The following is a 19,565-nucleotide window of genomic DNA, read 5'->3' on the forward strand; positions in this document are numbered from 1 at the left end:
GGCTTTGTGTCACTTATTGACTCCTAGCCAAGTAAACCCCATAGAGAGCAGAATCCAATGACATTGAACTTAGGACACAACTTAGGGATAGGACCCCTCAAGAGCCCCCTGAATGCACTGCCCCTATCCACTCTGTTAGGTGATAATGGCAAACAGATAAATTGTTTAAACATCGGACCTATAAAACTAGGCTTTGTGTCACTTATTGACTACTACCAAAGTAAAGGTCAAAGAGAGCAAAATTCAATGACATCAAACTTAGGACCCTAACTTGGTGACAGGACCCCTCAAGAGCCCCCTGGATGCATTTCCCTATCCACTCTCATAGGTGATAATGCAAATACATACATCGTATAAACACCTACCATATAAAAACTAGGCTTCACTAAATGACTACTATCCAAGTGTACCCCAGACTGAGCAGAATCAAATGACACCAAAGTTAAGACCATAACTTGTTGATAAGACCCCTCAAAAGCCCCCTGAATGCACTGTGTTTGCCATTATCACATATAAGAGGAAATAGGGGTAGTGCATTTAGTGGGCTCTTGCAGGGTCCTATCCCCAAATTAAGCTACTATCTTTGGTGTCATTTGATTCTTCTTAGTCTGGGGTGTACTTGAATAATAGTCACTAAGTGACACAAAGCCTAGTTTGTATAGGACAGATGTTTATTTGATGTGTGCATTTGCATTATTAACTTTTTAAAGTGGATGGGGCAGAACATTGAAGGGGCTTTTGAGGGACCTATACCCAAGTTAGGGTCTTAACTTTGTTGTTATTGGATTCTACTCAGTCTGGGGTATACTTGGGAAGTAGTCATTAAGTGACACAAAGCCTAGTTTTTAGGAGGCAGATGTTTATATGATGTACGTAGTTGCATTATCACCTAGGGGCTGTGCATTCAGGGTGCTCTTGATCCCGGCTCCTATCCCCAAGTTAGGTTCTTAAATTTACTGTCATTTGATTATACTTAGTCTGGGGTATACTTGGGTAGCAGTCACTGAGTGACACACAGCCTAGTTTTTATAGGTCAGATGTTTATATGATGTATGTGTTTGCCATTTTAACCTATGGAAGTGAAAGGGGCAGCGCATTTAGGGGGCTCTTGCGGGGTCCTATCCCCAATTTAGGGTCCTAAGTTTGATATCATTAGATTTTGTTCAGTCTGGGGTTTACTTGAATTGTAGTCACTAAGTGACACAAAGAATAGTTTTTATAGGGCAGATGTTTATATGATGTATGTATTTGCATTATCACCTATGAGAGTGGATAGGGGCAGTGCATTAAGGGTGCTATTGAAGGGTCCTATCCCCAAGTTAGGGTCTTAATTTTGGTGTCATTTGATGCCTCTTAGTCTGGGGTATACGTTGGTAGTAGTTATTAAGTGACACAAAGCCTAGTTTTTATAGTGCAGCTCTTTATATGATGTATGTATCACCTATGAGAGTGGATAGGGCCAGTGCATTCAGGGGGCTCTTGAGGGTCCTATCCCCATTGTAGGGTCTTAACTTTGGTGTCATTTGATTATGCTCAGTCTGGGGTATATTTGGGTAGTAGTCACTAAGTGACACAAAGCCTAGTTTTTATAGGTCAGATGTTTATACAATGTATGTGTTTGACATTTTCACCTATAAGAGTGGATAGGGGCAGTGCATTCAGGGGGTTCTTGAGGGGTCCTATACCCAAGTTAGAGTCCTAACTTTGGTGTCATTGCATTCTGCTCAGTCTTGGGTATATTTGGGTTGTAGTTACTAAGTGACACAAAGCCTAGTTTTTATAGGGCAGATGTTTATATGAAGTGTGCATTTGCATTTGCATCACCTATGAAAGTGGATAGGCACAGTGTATTCAGGGGACTTTTGAGTGGATAAGGGTAACATGTGGGTCTTAACTTTTGGTGTCATTGGATTATGCTCACTCTGGGTTATACTTGAGTAGTAGTCTCTAAGTGACACAATGCCTAGTTTTTATAGGGCATTGCATTCAGGGGGCTCTTGAGGGGTCCTAAGTTTGATGTCATTGGATTCTACTCTCTCTGGGATTTACTTGGATAGTAGTCACTAAGTGACATAAAGCCTACTATTTATAAGGCAGATGTTTATATGATGTACGTAGTTGCATTATCACCTATGAGAGTGCATAGAGGCAGTGCATTTAGGGGGCTCTTGAGAGGTCCTATTCCCAAGTTAGGGTCTTAACTTTAGTGTCATTCGATTCAGCTCAGTCTGGGGTATAAGTGGGTAGTAGTCATTAAGTGACACAAAGCCTAGTTTTTATAGGGCAGCACTTTATATGATGTATGTATCACCTATAAGAGTGGATATGGGCAGTCCATTCAGGGGGCTCTTGAGAGATCCTATCCCCAATTTAGGGTCCTAACTTTGGTGTCATTTGATTATGCTCAGTCTGGGGTATATTTGGGTAGTAGTCACTGGGGCAGTACATTCAGGGGGCTCTTAAGGGGACCTATCTCCAAGTTAGGGTCCTACGTTTAATGTCATTGGATTCTGCTCTCTCTGGGAATTACTTAAATAGTAATCATTTAGTAACACAAAGCCTAGTTATTATAGGACAGATGTTTATATGATGTGTGCATTTGCATTATCACCTATAAGAGCGGATAGGGGCAGTGCATTCAGGGGGCTTTTGAGGGGTCCTATCCCCAAGTTAGGGCCTATACTTTGATGTAATTTGATTCTTTTCAGTCTGGGGTACACTTGGGTAGTAGTTCTTTTAGTGACAAAAAGCCTAGTTTTTTTAGGGCAGGTGCTTATATGATGTATGTATCAACTATGAAAGGGGATAGGGGCAGTGAATTCAGGGGGCTCTTGCGTGGTCCTATCCCCAAGTTAGGGTCTTAACTTTGGTGTCATTTGATTATGCTCAGTATTGGATATACTTGTGTAGTAGTCACTAAGTGACACAAAGGCTAGTTTTTGTAGGTCAGATGTTTATACAATGTATGCATTTGCCAATATCACCTATGAGAGTGGATAGGGGCAGGGCATTCAGGGGGCTCTTGAAGGTTTCTATCCCCAAGTTAGGGTCCTAAGTTTGAAGTCATTGGATTTTGCTCTCTCTGGGGTTTACTTGGAAAGTAGTCATTAAAGGGACACTGAACCCAATTTTTTTTATTTTGTGATTCAGATAGAGCATGCAATTTTAAGCAACTTTCTAATTTACTCCTATTATCAAATTTTCTTAATTCTCTTGGTATCTTTATTTGAAATGCAAGAATGTAAGTTTAGATGCCGGCCCATTTTTGTTGAATAACCTGGGTTATTCTTGCTGATTGGTTGATAAATTCATCCACCAATAAAAAAGTGCTGTCCAGAGGTCTGAACCATAAAATAAGCTTAGATGCCTTCTTTTTCAAATAAAGATAGCAAGTGAACGAAGATAAATTGATAATAAGAGTAAATTAGAAAGTTGCTTAAAATTGCATGCTCTTTCTGAATCACAAAAGAAAAAATTTGGGTTCAGTGTACCTTTAAGTGACACAATGCATAGTTTGTATAGGGCAGATGTTTATCTGATGTGTGTATTTGCATTATCAGCTATGAGAGTGGACAGGGGCAGTGCCTTCAGGCGGCTTTTGAGGAGTCCTATCCCTAAGTCAGGGTCTTAACTTTGGTGTCTTTTGATTTTGCTCAGTCTGTGGTACATTTGGGTAGTAGTCATTAAGTGACACAAAGCCTAGTTTTTATAGGTCAGATGTTTTATATGATGTATGCCTTTGTCATTATCACCTATGAGTGGATAGGGCCAGTGCATTCAGGGGGCTCTTGAGGGGTCCTATCCCCAATTTAGGGTCCTACGTTTGATGTTATTGGATTCTGCTCTCTCTGGGATTTACTACTATCCTAGTAAATCCCAGAGAGAGCAGAATCCAATAACATCAAACGTAGGACCCTAAATTGGGGATAGGACCCCTCAAGAGCCCCCTGAATGCACTGGCCCTATCCACTCATAGGTGATAATGACAAAGGCATACATCATATAAAACATCTGACCTATAAAAACTAGGCTTTGTGTCACTTAATGACTACTACCCAAATGTACCACAGACTGAGCAAAATCAAAAGACACCAAAGTTAAGACCCTGACTTAGGGATAGGACTCCTCAAAAGCCGCCTGAAGGCACTGCCCCTGTCCACTCTCATAGCTGATAATGCAAATACACACATCAGATAAACATCTGCCCTATACAAACTATGCATTGTGTCACTTAAAGGTACACTGAACCCAAATTTTTTCTTTTGTGATTCAGAAAGAGCATGCAATTTTAAGCAACTTTCTAATTTACTCTTATTATCAATTTATCTTCGTTCACTTGCTATCTTTATTTGAAAAAGAAGGCATCTAAGCTTATTTTATGGTTCAGACCTCTGGACAGCACTTTTTTATTGGTGGATGAATTTATCAACCAATCAGCAAGAATAACCCAGGTTATTCAACAAAAATGGGCCGGCATCTAAACTTACATTCTTGCATTTCAAATAAAGATACCAAGAGAATTAAGAAAATTTGATAATAGGAGTAAATTAGAAAGTTGCTTAAAATTGCATGCTCTATCTGAATCACAAAATAAAAAAAATTGGGTTCAGTGTCCCTTTAATGACTACTTTCCAAGTAAACCCCAGAGAGAGCAAAATCCAATGACTTCAAACTTAGGACCCTAACTTGGGGATAGAAACCTTCAAGAGCCCCCTGAATGCCCTGCCCCTATCCACTCTCATAGGTGATATTGGCAAATGCATACATTGTATAAACATCTGACCTACAAAAACTAGCCTTTGTGTCACTTAGTGACTACTACACAAGTATATCCAATACTGAGCATAATCAAATGACACCAAAGTTAAGACCCTAACTTGGGGATAGGACCACGCAAGAGCCCCCTGAATTCACTGCCCCTATCCCCTTTCATAGTTGATACATACATCATATAAGCACCTGCCCTAAAAAAACTAGGCTTTGTGTCACTTAGTGACTACTACCCAAGTATACCTCAGACTAAGCATAATCAAATGACACCAAAATTAGAACCCTAACTTGGGGATAGGACCCCTCAAGAGCCCCCTGAATGCACTGCCCATGTCCACTCTCATAGGTGATAATGCAGATGCACACATCATATAAACATTTGCCCTACAAAAACTAGGCTTTGTGTCACTTAATGACTACTATCCTAAGGATAGTAGTCATTAAGTGACACAAAGCCTAGTTTTTGTAGGGCAAATGTTTATATGATGTGTGCATCTGCATTATCACCTATGAGAGTGGACATGGGCAGTGCATTCAGGGGGCTCTTGAGGGGTCCTATCCCCAAGTTAGGGTTCTAATTTTGGTGTCATTTGATTATGCTTAGTCTGAGGTATACTTGGGTAGTAGTCACTAAGTGACACAAAGCCTAGTTTTTATAGGTCAGATGTTTATACAATATATGTGTTTGCCATTATCACCTGAGAGTGGATAGGGGCAGTGCATTTAGGGGGCTATTGCGGGGTCCTATACCCAAGTTAGGGTCTTAATGTTGGTGTCATTTGATTATGCTCAGTGTGGGGTATACTTGAATAGTAGTCACTAAGTGACACAAAGCCTAGTTTTTATAGGGCAGATGTTTATATGATGTATGTATTTGCATTATTACCTACAAGAGTGGAGAGGGGCAGTGGATTCAGGGGGCTCTTAAGCAGTCCTATCCCCAAGTTAGGGTCTTAACTTTGGTGTCATTTGATTATGCTCAGTATGGGGTATACTTGCGTATTAGTCACTAAGTGACACAAAGCCTAGTTTTTGTAGGGCAGATGCTTATATGATCTATGTATCATCTATGAGAGTGGATAGGGGCAGTGCATTTAGGGGGCTGTTGTGGCGTCCTATCCCCAAGTTAGAGTCCTAATTTTGGTGTCATTTGATTCTACTTAGTCTCGGATATACTTGGGTAGTGGTCACTAAGTGACACAAAGCCTAGTTTTTATAGGGCAGATGTTTATATGATGTATGTATTTGCATTATCACCTATGAGGGTGGATAGGGGCAGTGCATTCAGGGGGCTCCTGAGGGGTCTAATCCCCAAGTTAGATTTGTAACTTTGATATTGTTTTGTTATGCTCAGTCAGGGGTATGGTTGGGTAGTAGTCATTAAGTGACACAAAGCTTCTTTTTCATATTTTTTCTTTGTTTTTATTTAACATGTAAATCCCCATAAGCTTTTGAATAACGAAAAAGTGTGTAACTTCAGGTAGGTGAATTTGACGGTAGATAAGAACCAAAAAGGCCCATCAAGTCTACCCATATTGCATGTTATTTATTTCTTAGTGTTGTTTATGCATGTCCCAGAATTTATTAAAGCTTATTTTACAGTCCTTGTATTGAAAGTTTATTCTATGAATTCACCACCCTTTCTGTAAAAAAACAAAACTCTTTCTCACATTTCCCCTGAATCTGCTACCCTCTAACTTTGTGACCCCATGTTTTGGTATTTCTTTTATAACTAATGTAAATATTAAAGGCACAATTTACTGCACATAATTCCCCCTTTTAATGTGTTCAAACGATGCATTTTACCACCTGGGTGTATTAAATTGTTTACACATATATCATTTTAATTTATTTACATATTTGATATACTTGCTTTTGCCTGTGGTATCCCCACCTTTACTGAAAATGTCAATATTTAAGAATTGGCTATAGAAAAACTATGTAAATATACCAGAAGAAATTACACTCCCAGTGGGAGGTAGGAGAGATAAGTAATACAATGTTAATGTTTAATTGTTCTCTTTAAAGGGCCATTATACACTCATTTTTTCTTTGCATACATTTGTTGTAGATTATCTATTTATAGAGCCCATAAAGTTTGTTTTTTCAAAAAATGTATAATTTTGCTTATTTTTAAAGAACATTGCTCTGATTTTCAGACTCCTAACCAAGCCCCAAAGTTTTATTTGAATACCGTCAGCTACCTTCTCCAGCTTGTTCCTGTTTGTGTAAAGGGTCTTTTCATATGCAAAAGAAGGGGGAGGGGGGGAGTGTCTTATTTACCACTTGCAGTGGGCTTTCCAACTGCCTTTTCAACAGAGCTAAACTGAAAGGGACAGCCTAGTGTAAATTAAACTTTCATTATTCAGATAGGACTTTTAATTTTAATTAACTTTCCAATTTACTTTTATCATCAAATTTGCTTTTTTCTCTTGGCATTCTTAGTTTAAACTAAACATAGGTAGGCTCATATGCTAATTTCTAAGCCTTTGAGGGCTGCCTCTTATCACATGCTTTTTAAATCTCTTTTCAACACTAAGAGACAGAAAGTACACGTGGGCCATATAGATAACACTGTGTTCAGGCACAGAAAGTTATTTAAGATCTAGCACAATACAATGCTAAATTTAAGACAATAGATAATAAACAGTCACAGTCATGTGATCAGGGGGCTGGAAGAAGGTTCCTAGATACAAGGTAATCACTGAGGTAAAAAGTATATTAATATAACTGTGTTGGTTATGCAAAACTGGGGAATGGATAATAAAGGGATTATCGGTCTTTTAAAACAATAACAATTCTATGGTAGACTGTCCCTTGAAAGCTTCTAAGTACATTTTTAAACCATTTTATACTGGATTTTTATTTCAGTATCTGTGCATCTTATTGTTTATAATAGTGTCTATTACATGCAGTTATATGAAAATGAGTGTATACTGTCCCTTTAAGTATTAGTCTTTGGTATACAGACAGAGTTAAGACAATGATGCATTTATGCATGTGGAAAGTGCTAAAACAAGGAGTTCCGATTTCCCTGCAAGTGAAGTCCATTTTTATAGGCAAAAGTGTCAAAGAACAAAGCCAACTATTTCATATACAAAATAAATCTAAATGTACAATTTCTCATACATTTTATCCTCTGTTGCTGGTATAACAGGTCATTGGAATCACATTAAAGGGAAAGCAATTTTACTGTACACTGTCCTTTTAATGCAGTGACAAGATACAAATGGCACATTGTAGTGTTTATATAGCAGGTGATACTGGCAGACTGTGCTTTAGGTTCTATAAGTGACTGCGATTTCAATAATGTGTTATGGTATGAATACCTAGAGGTTGTTAAAGTGTTATTAAGTTATTATGAGTATAGCTATATACTTTGCAGGACTCACTATGACCATTGTGATCGGATTTGAGGGGAGCGCTAACAAGATCGGGGTAGGCATAATCAAAGATGGCATAGTTCTAAGCAACCCAAGAAGAACATACATTACCCCTCCAGGACAAGGTGAGAGAACTTTTAATTTAAGAGATCAAATAGTAATTTATTTTTTAATGTTTCATATAAATCAAGGGTGACACACACATTGTTATCAATATGATTATTAATGCTGTTGTTGTATCAATAGGTTTATGTTAACATTTATCTTCCATGTTACAGGCTTCCTGCCAAGTGACACAGCACGTCATCATCGCTCATGTATTCTGGATGTTTTGGGGGAAGCTTTGGAGGAGGCTAATATACAACCACAAGATATAGACTGTGTGGCTTATACAAAAGGTACAGATATAGATATATATATATATATATATATATATAACTTCAAATTATTTAGAAAAGAGAAAAAGTAGCCACAGTAGAGCTATATGAGATACTGTGTAAAGATGGGGGATTTCAGCACTCTATAGAACTCCATTTAACCCAAACTGGTGCCTGACTGGGAGCTAGCAAGAGACAGAAATACACGGATGCACATAAGTTCAGATAACACGACAAATTTATTTACAAAGTAACAAAAACATACTGGAAAGGCATATGCATATTGTTTAGATACTAAAGAAAGTATGCTACTACCACTGCAGTGGGATAACTATCTAACATAATACTTTCATAGAACAACTTCTTATGCAGCATTGTATTAATTAGTATATAGCAAGGAAAGGATATATATAGACTGTAGCTAAACAGATTATCTTATGATCATACATACGACCTGTTCAGAGTCCTCCTTATAGTTTAAGGATTTGGAAGAAAACACAGGTAGATTGAGGATCCGTTTCTACCTGGGCCCAGGTTCTGTATGAAAAGAAGTAGATAAACAAAATAATCCTTTCTTTTTCAAAGGCTCATTATTGGCTTTTCATCAGGAGCTATATAAAAAGATTTTTGTGCTAGAACTCCGAGGTAAGAACGTCCTCTTTGTCTAGCTTGTAATACAATACTTGTTTAAAGGTGCCGTTCTTGCTTTTCGATCCAAACAGATGCAGCTTTCCAGGAAACTGCGGTATGTAGCGGTCCCAAGTGTTTGCCTCAACACATACCTCCGGACCTCTGTATTTGAATATCAGTCCGGATATCTGTGTGGCTGTGTTAGTGCTCACCTCCGGGTTCACCTTGTATCCGCAGATATTAAGATTACAGTCACTTGTTCGGATCCAGATACTGAAGTTGCGTGCAGGGTCGGGACAGGTGCTTCCGACATCAAACTGCTTTCTATCTCCACTTTAGGGTCATATCACCTTCGCTGTTAGGGAACTTGACCAATAACAAATGGCAGATACAGATCTTCATAGAAATCTTCCGAACTTGTGTGAACTGTAACTAGGTGTCTGTCTGTCGACGCGCGTTTCGCCCACAATGCTCAGCGAAAACTTGGGCCTCATCAGGACTACCTGACACCTGTGTCTCTCACTTCTTATTCGATTTCTCCCTACAAGGGGGTGTGTTAAATTTCAACAAAAAAACAAATGTGATTGGTTTTAACTACACCAGCCTCCCGGGAGACTGTCCAATTGCTATGAGAGTGAAATTTGATACAAATGTATCCAAACCTGCCGTGGTTACACAGAACTAATGTGCTCCGCTACATAAAAATCGCCATCATTTATAACACTAGGTTAGACAGAGGGAAAGGAAGTAGAGAATTCAAATAGAGATGACATTTTTAGTCAAAATCATTACTTCTATTGATAGATTATTTTTATTACTATTAAATTAAAAGAAATTTTTCATAATGGGAGGCTTTATCCTTAGATCCAAAATTGCTAAAACAACAACTTTTTTTATATACAAAGAATTTTTATTATTGTTTATCCCAGAAAAGAAGCATATTCTATTCTTTCGTTTAAGCCATTCGGAGTCATTGTTTTTAATGTATATGTCCACCTGGCTTCCTTTCTAAGTAGGCATTTGTCTTCATCCCCTCCTCTTCCATTTGTAATGCCTATATCGATTGCTATAAATTTCAGGGATACTGTGCTGCTTTTATGTACCTCTTTGAAGTGACGAGCTACACTTGTATCCCTTTCATAGAGAATGTCATCCCTGTGCTCCTGCACTCTGTCCTTGAACATTCTTTTCGTTTTTCCAACATAGAACAGAGGGCAGGAGCACTGTAAGAGATAGACAACCCCTACTGTATTGCAATTTATAAAATGTCTTATGTCAAAATTTTTACCTGTGTTTGTACAAAATGTTTTGCTTTTTAGGATATATGGACAGTAGACACAATGTCCACAGGGATAAGTGCCTTTGATCTGTTGATGTTTATTGAGCCAGGTGGTCTCTGTCTGTGTTCTGACAAACCTGCTTTTTACCAATTTATCTTTAAGATTTGGTGATTTTTTGGCTGTCATTAAAGGGTATTGTCCTACTTTTTCTGCTATTTTCTCATCTAAAGTTAGAATATGCCATTTCTGTGCCAATATGGACCTAATGTTATGCCACTGGCAATTAAAGGTTGTGACAAATCTTAAGTTTGTGTCCACTTTTTTCTCTTTTTTCGAATACAGGAGGTCATCCCTATTCAATTTTCTTACTTTGTTAAGGGTGTATCTAATTAACTTCCGTGAATATCCCCTTTCTATGAATTTTTGACACATCAGATCAGCATGATAGTTAAACTTTGTCCTGGAAGAACAGTTTCTTTTTAATCTCAGTAGTTGACTATAAGGTATACCTTTTTTCAAAGGTTCTGGGTGACTACTGGATGCCTCCAGAATACTGTTTGTTGCTGTACTTTTTCGGTAGTTTTCAGTAGAGATTTTATTACCTTCTTTCTTAACTACTATGTCTAGGAACGGCAGTTCTTTTGTACTTAAGGCATATGTTAGTAGTATATTGCGATTGTTTTTATTCAAATTAGAGACAAATTCATGAAGACAGGCCAGGGGGCCATCCCACAGCATGAGTATGTCATCCACATACCTAATCCACAAGGAAACATGGGAGTCAAATACCTCTCCATATTTTTCAAATATGTCCAACTCCCATGCTCCCAAGTGGAGACATGCATATGTCGGAGCACAGACTGCTCCCATGGCTGTCCCCCTGACCTGTCTATAAATGGAACCGTCAAATTGGAAGACATTATTGTTCAAAATAAATTGTAGTAGCTCAACTACAAATGCTGTGTGTCTATCACATTCTGGTCCCCTTGTTTTGAGGAATTGTTTTGATGCTTCTATCCCTATTGTATGTGGTATTGAGGAGTAGAGACTCTCTACATCTAGAGATACCAAAATTGTCTCTTTTTTTACAGATATATCATCTAGCTTCCTGAGGAGGTCAGGGGTATCTTTTACATAGGAGGGTAGGGAGAGAAGGAATGGTCTGAGAAAAATATCAACATATTCACCAATATGCTCACCAATGCCACCAATCCCCGAGACAATTGGTCTCCCAGGGGGACTGGTGGGATTCTTATGTATTTTTGGAATTACATAAAAGGTGGGCATAACAGGGTGAGTAGGGCTGAGAAATTGAAATTCCTTTACAGATATGAGACCCTCCATTTTAGCATCCTGTAGGATTCTGTTAAGTTTTGACTTCATTAGTGTCATAGGATTTCTTGAAAGTTTTTCATATTGTAATCTGTCATTTAATTGTCTCTTTACCTCTTTCAAATAATAGGACTCGTCTAAGAGGACTAAATTTCCGCCCTTATCAGCTGGCTTAAAAATCACTCCTTTTGCTGTACTAAGTTCTTTTAGAGCTTGTCTTTCTTTGAAACTTAAATTGTCAAACTGAATCCAGTTGTCAGGTAATTTTTCTATTTCCTTTTCAACTGCTTTGACAAACATGGAGACAATGGGAACTTGTGCTAACGAATGCATATATTTTGATTTTGGTTGCAGATTTGTTTTAAAATCAGTGCAACTTTTTACACATCTTTCCCTGTCTACATTTTCATTTAGGAGAGATTCCAGAACCATTAAAGTTTCCTCATCTTTTTTCTGTTCAGATTTATTCTGATGCAAGGTATAATGTAAGACTATTTTTCTCGCAAAAAGATGAAGATCTTTTACTAGTTCAAATTTGTTTAGTTTGTTTGATGGGCAATAGGTTAGTCCTTTTCTTAGAACCTCAATGTGTGTTAAGTTTAGCTTAAAAGAGGAGAGATTAATAATTTGTAGATTACTTTCAACCTCAGTTTTTAGTATCCCTGATATGGCCTCCTTCGTGGTCTCCCCCTGTTTCTCATCCCTTGTTTTTGGTTCTCCCCTCTCCCTCTCTGATTTCGTTGGGGGTATCTTCTCTCTTGTTGATTCATATTCCGTATTCCACCTCCTCCTTCTCCCCCTTCTCCTCCTAAGGCTGTTGTTTGTAGCCCAGAACCTCCATCGTTTTTTGACTGTCTTTCATTATCTGTTTCTAGATCTGAAGCATCCGTACCCGAGTCATAAGAACCCTTATCAAACTTATAGACGTAAACTTTTTTATTTTGATAGTCTTCCTGATCTCTATGCAATTTTCTACGTTTCCTCACTTTTATTTCTGCTTGTAGCCTAGAGATGTGTGTTTTAGTTTCTTCATTTAATTTTGCAAAGTTTGGATCATTCTCAAATTTATTTACAACCTGTAATGCTTGTTCTACATCATCTTTAATTTTATCTAGCCTCTTATGATTTCTTTTAATCAACATATCAATCATATCAAGTGCACATGTAGATAGTTTTCCATTCCATTCTTCTAGAAAGTCAAGACCACCCTCTTCTTCTCTGGCATTAAATCCAGGATCCAAAAATAGTCTTAACCCTCTAGGAACGATTTTTTTCTCCACATAGTTAACAAGACTTGAATTCTCTGCTCTAAGTTTTACTTGCTTAACTATACATCCTTTGTATTTCTTGAAAGCATTGAACACATTTGTTTCTAAGTCACTGCTTTCCAAATTAGTATTAGTCAATGATTCCTTTAGCTCTGCCTCCCATTGCTCATCGGATAGTGTAAAGGCCATATTTATGTGTCTCAAGACAGGTCCCCGTCAAATACCAAAATGGAGTTCTATAAACACAGTAGTGAAATTGTGTGTTTCAATAAACATATATTATCCATCAATCCCTAAAGAAAGAGCACTATGGGAATCCTCCCTGTTGCTACAAATATTATAAATTTTACAAAAAGAGTGTTGGGAGAGGATTATTAAACCTTCCTGTTTAAACAGGATAGGAATTAAATAATTTAAAGATCTAGGTGGAGACTATCCAATACTAGATCAGGTGCAGACCCCCAAAAGTAATTATAACTTCAAATTATTTAGAAAAGAGAAAAAGTAGCCACAGTAGAGCTATATGAGATACTGTGTAAAGATGGGGGATTTCAGCACTCTATAGAACTCCATTTAACCCAAACTGGTGCCTGACTGGGAGCTAGCAAGAGACAGAAATACACGGATGCACATAAGTTCAGATAACACGACAAATTTATTTACAAAGTAACAAAAACATACTGGAAAGGCATATGCATATTGTTTAGATACTAAAGAAAGTATGCTACTACCACTGCAGTGGGATAACTATCTAACATAATACTTTCATAGAACAACTTCTTATGCAGCATTGTATTAATTAGTATATAGCAAGGAAAGGATATATATAGACTGGAGCTAAACAGATTATCTTATGATCATACATACGACCTGTTCAGAGTCCTCCTTATAGTTTAAGGATTTGGAAGAAAACACAGGTAGATTGAGGATCCGTTTCTACCTGGGCCCAGGTTCTGTATGAAAAGAAGTAGATAAACAAAATAATCCTTTCTTTTTCAAAGGCTCATTATTGGCTTTTCATCAGGAGCTATATAAAAAGATTTTTGTGCTAGAACTCCGAGGTAAGAACGTCCTCTTTGTCTAGCTTGTAATACAATACTTGTTTAAAGGTGCCGTTCTTGCTTTTCGATCCAAACAGATGCAGCTTTCCAGGAAACTGCGGTATGTAGCGGTCCCAAGTGTTTGCCTCAACACATACCTCCGGACCTCTGTATTTGAATATCAGTCCGGATATCCTTTCCTTGCTATATACTAATTAAAAAAAATCGTTCCTAGAGGGTTAAGACTATTTTTGGATCCTGGATTTAATGCCAGAGAAGAAGAGGGTGGTCTTGACTTTCTAGAAGAATGGAATGGAAAACTATCTACATGTGCACTTGATATGATTGATATGTTGATTAAAAGAAATCATAAGAGGCTAGATAAAATTAAAGATGATGTAGAACAAGCATTACAGGTTGTAAATAAATTTGAGAATGATCCAAACTTTGCAAAATTAAATGAAGAAACTAAAACACACATCTCTAGGCTACAAGCAGAAATAAAAGTGAGGAAATGTAGAAAATTGCATAGAGATCAGGAAGACTATCAAAATAAAAAAGTTTACGTCTATAAGTTTGATAAGGGTTCTTATGACTCAGGTACGGATGCTTCAGATCTAGAAACAGATAATGAAAGACAGTCAAAAAACGATGGAGGTTCTGGGCTACAAACAACAGCCTTAGGAGGAGAAGGGGGAGAAGGAGGAGGTGGAATACGGAATATGAATCAACAAGAGAGAAGATACCCCCAACGAAATCAGAGAGGGAGAGGGGAGAACCAAAAACAAGGGATGAGAAACAGGGGGAGACCACGAAGGAGGCCATATCAGGGATACTAAAAACTGAGGTTGAAAGTAATCTACAAATTATTAATCTCTCCTCTTTTAAGCTAAACTTAACACACATTGAGGTTCTAAGAAAAGGACTAACCTATTGCCCATCAAACAAACTAAACAAATTCGAACTAGTAAAAGATCTTCATCTTTTTGCGAGAAAAATAGTCTTACATTATACCTTGCATCAGAATAAATCTGAACAGAAAAAAGATGAGGAAACTTTAATGGTTCTGGAATCTCTCCTAAATGAAAATGTAGACAGGGAAAGATGTGTAAAAAGTTGCACTGATTTTAAAACAAATCTGCAACCAAAATCAAAATATATGCCTTCGTTAGCACAAGTTCCCATTGTCTCCATGTTTGTCAAAGCAGTTGAAAAGGAAATAGAAAAATTACCTGACAACTGGATTCAGTTTGACAATTTAAGTTTCAAAGAAAGACAAGCTCTAAAAGAACTTAGTACAGCAAAAGGAGTGATTTTTAAGCCAGCTGATAAGGGCGGAAATTTAGTCCTCTTAGACGAGTCCTATTATTTGAAAGAGGTAAAGAGACAATTAAATGACAGATTACAATATGAAAAACTTTCAAGAAATCCTATGACACTAATGAAGTCAAAACTTAACAGAATCCTACAGGATGCTAAAATGGAGGGTCTCATATCTGTAAAGGAATTTCAATTTCTCAGCCCTACTCACCCTGTTATGCCCACCTTTTATGTAATTCCAAAAATACATAAGAATCCCACCAGTCCCCCTGGGAGACCAATTGTCTCGGGGATTGGTGGCATTGGTGAGCATATTGGTGAATATGTTGATATTTTTCTCAGACCATTCCTTCTCTCCCTACCCTCCTATGTAAAAGATACCCCTGACCTCCTCAGGAAGCTAGATGATATATCTGTAAAAAAAGAGACAATTTTGGTATCTCTAGATGTAGAGAGTCTCTACTCCTCAATACCACATACAATAGGGATAGAAGCATCAAAACAATTCCTCAAAACAAGGGGACCAGAATGTGATAGACACACAGCATTTGTAGTTGAGCTACTACAATTTATTTTGAACAATAATGTCTTCCAATTTGACGGTTCCATTTATAGACAGGTCAGGGGGACAGCCATGGGAGCAGTCTGTGCTCCGACATATGCATGTCTCCACTTGGGAGCATGGGAGTTGGGACATATTTGAAAAATATGGAGAGGTATTTGACTCCCATGTTTCCTTGTGGATTAGGTATGTGGATGACATACTCATGCTGTGGGATGGCCCCCTGGCCTGTCTTCATGAATTTGTCTCTAATTTGAATAAAAACAATCGCAATATACTACTAACATATGCCTTAAGTACAAAAGAACTGCCGTTCCTATACATAGTAGTTAAGAAAGAAGGTAATAAAATCTCTACTGAAAACTACCGAAAAAGTACAGCAACGAACAGTATTCTGGAGGCATCCAGTAGTCACCCAGAACCTTTGAAAAAAGGTATACCTTATAGTCAACTACTGAGATTAAAAAGAAACTGTTCTTCCAGGACAAAGTTTAACTATCATGCTGATCTGATGTGTCAAAGATTCATAGAAAGGGGATATTCACGGAAGTTAATTAGATACACCCTTAACAAAGTAAGAAAATTGAATAGGGATGACCTCCTGTATTCGAAAAAAGAGAAAAAAGTGGACACAAACTTAAGATTTGTCACAACCTTTAATTGCCAGTGGCATAACATTAGGTCCATATTGGCACAGAAATGGCATATTCTAACTTTAGATGAGAAAATAGCAGAAAAAGTAGGACAATACCCTTTAATGACAGCCAAAAAATCACCAAATCTTAAAGATAAATTGGTAAAAAGCAGGTTTGTCAGAACACAGACAGAGACCACCTGGCTCAATAAACATCAACAGATCAAAGGCACTTATCCCTGTGGACATTGTGTCTACTGTCCATATATCCTAAAAAGCAAAACATTTTGTACAAACACAGGTAAAAATTTTGACATAAGACATTTTATAAATTGCAATACAGTAGGGGTTGTCTATCTCTTACAGTGCTCCTGCCCTCTGTTCTATGTTGGAAAAACGAAAAGAATGTTCAAGGACAGAGTGCAGGAGCACAGGGATGACATTCTCTATGAAAGGGATACAAGTGTAGCTCGTCACTTCAAAGAGGTACATAAAAGCAGCACAGTATCCCTGAAATTTATAGCAATCGATATAGGCATTACAAATGGAAGAGGAGGGGATGAAGACAAATGCCTACTTAGAAAGGAAGCCAGGTGGACATATACATTAAAAACAATGACTCCGAATGGCTTAAACGAAAGAATAGAATATGCTTCTTTTTTGGGATAAACAATAATAAAAATTCTTTGTATATAAAAAAAGTTGTTGTTTTAGCAATTTTGGATCTAAGGATAAAGCCTCCCATTATGAAAAATTTCTTTTAATTTAATAGTAATAAAAATAATCTATCAATAGAAGTAATGATTTTGACTAAAAATGTCATCTCTATTTGAATTCTCTACTTCCTTTCCCTCTGTCTAACCTAGTGTTATAAATGATGGCGATTTTTATGTAGCGGAGCACATTAGTTCTGTGTAACCACGGCAGGTTTGGATACATTTGTATCAAATTTCACTCTCATAGCAATTGGACAGTCTCCCGGGAGGCTGGTGTAGTTAAAACCAATCACATTTGTTTTTTGTTGAAATTTAACACACCCCCTTGTAGGGAGAAATCGAATAAGAAGTGAGAGACACAGGTGTCAGGTAGTCCTGATGAGGCCCAAGTTTTCGCTGAGCATTGTGGGCGAAACGCGCGTCGACAGACAGACACCTAGTTACAGTTCACACAAGTTCGGAAGATTTCTATGAAGATCTGTATCTGCCATTTGTTATTGGTCAAGTTCCCTAACAGCGAAGGTGATATGACCCTAAAGTGGAGATAGAAAGCAGTTTGATGTCGGAAGCACCTGTCCCGACCCTGCACGCAACTTCAGTATCTGGATCCGAACAAGTGACTGTAATCTTAATATCTGCGGATACAAGGTGAACCCGGAGGTGAGCACTAACACAGCCACACAGATATCCGGACTGATATTCAAATACAGAGGTCCGGAGGTATGTGTTGAGGCAAACACTTGGGACCGCTACATACCGCAGTTTCCTGGAAAGCTGCATCTGTTTGGATCGAAAAGCAAGAACGGCACCTTTAAACAAGTATTGTATTACAAGCTAGACAAAGAGGACGTTCTTACCTCGGAGTTCTAGCACAAAAATCTTTTATATAGCTCCTGATGAAAAGCCAATAATGAGCCTTTGAAAAAGAAAGGATTATTTTGTTTATCTACTTCTTTTCATACAGAACCTGGGCCCAGGTAGAAACGGATCCTCAATCTACCTGTGTTTTCTTCCAAATCCTTAAACTATAAGGAGGACTCTGAACAGGTCGTATGTATGATCATAAGATAATCTGTTTAGCTACAGTCTATATATATCCTTTCCTTGCTATATACTAATTAATAAAATGCTGCATAAGAAGTTGTTCTATGAAAGTATTATGTTAGATAGTTATCCCACTGCAGTGGTAGTAACATACTTTCTTTAGTATCTAAACAATATGCATATGCCTTTCCAGTATGTTTTTGTTACTTTGTAAATAAATTTGTCGTGTTATCTGAACTTATGTGCATCCGTGTATTTCTGTCTCTTGCTAGCTCCCAGTCAGGCACCAGTTTGGGTTAAATGGAGTTCTATAGAGTGCTGAAATCCCCCATCTTTACACAGTATCTCATATAGCTCTACTGTGGCTACTTTTTCTCTTTTCTAAATAATTTGAAGTTATAATTACTTTTGGGGGTCTGCACCTGATCTAGTATTGGATAGTCTCCACCTAGATCTTTAAATTATTTAATTCCTATCCTGTTTAAACAGGAAGGTTTAATAATCCTCTCCCAACACTCTTTTTGTAAAATATATATATATATATATATATATATATATATATATATATATATATATATATATATATATATAGATAGATATATATATATATATATATATATATATATATATATATATAATATATATAGATATATATACAAAACACGGAATGGAACTGCACTCTCATACCGGACCGGGTACACATCCCATGACCCTGCAACATGCTCAGCCCTGGGTGCCACTGGCACTCACAGGAAGCTGTGCTGTCCCTAGAGCCACAAGCAGTTAACCCCAGACAGGTCTGGGTGCAAGAAATATAGGGAAAATTACAAAACAAATTAATACAACACACAGAGAAAACCCAGCACTCACTTACAAGCTCTCAGCTAAGATTTAAAAGCAAAAATGGAAAGGTTAGTCACCGCATCTGGCCAAATGGGACAAGCTCAGGTACCACGTCAAGGTCCTCTCCAATACCTGAGACCCTAAAACAGCCACACAATGCAAGCTTTCAAATCCAAACAAACTGAAAACAAGGGAAGGGTGCACAGGAATATGTAACCACCCTAGACATATACAAAATACGGAAGGGAACTGCACTCTCATACCGGACCGGGTACACATCCCATGAATCTTAGCTGAGAGCTTGTAAGTGAGTGCTGGGTTTTCTCTGTGTGTTGTATTAATTTGTTTTGTAATTTTCCCTATGGT

General features: G+C 37.7%; 1 protein-coding gene across 3 annotated transcripts in view; it reads left to right on the forward strand.

The window, feature by feature from the left end:
* OSGEP (O-sialoglycoprotein endopeptidase) overlaps window positions 1–19,565 on the forward strand; it is a 161,439-nt gene that overhangs the window by 10,667 nt on the left and 131,207 nt on the right. For 2 of the 3 annotated variants that reach the window (XM_053702239.1, XM_053702241.1), the window contains exons 2-3: window positions 8,156–8,278; window positions 8,432–8,551. In XM_053702239.1, coding sequence (XP_053558214.1) covers window positions 8,164–8,278; window positions 8,432–8,551 — 235 coding nt within the window. In that variant the 5' untranslated portion in view covers window positions 8,156–8,163. The remainder of the gene's footprint in view (window positions 1–8,155; window positions 8,279–8,431; window positions 8,552–19,565) is intronic. The other variant, XM_053702240.1, reaches the window with a different exon arrangement.

The sequence above is a fragment of the Bombina bombina genome, chromosome 2 (genome assembly GCF_027579735.1).
Source record: "Bombina bombina isolate aBomBom1 chromosome 2, aBomBom1.pri, whole genome shotgun sequence".
NCBI classification, from domain to species: domain Eukaryota; kingdom Metazoa; phylum Chordata; class Amphibia; order Anura; family Bombinatoridae; genus Bombina; species Bombina bombina.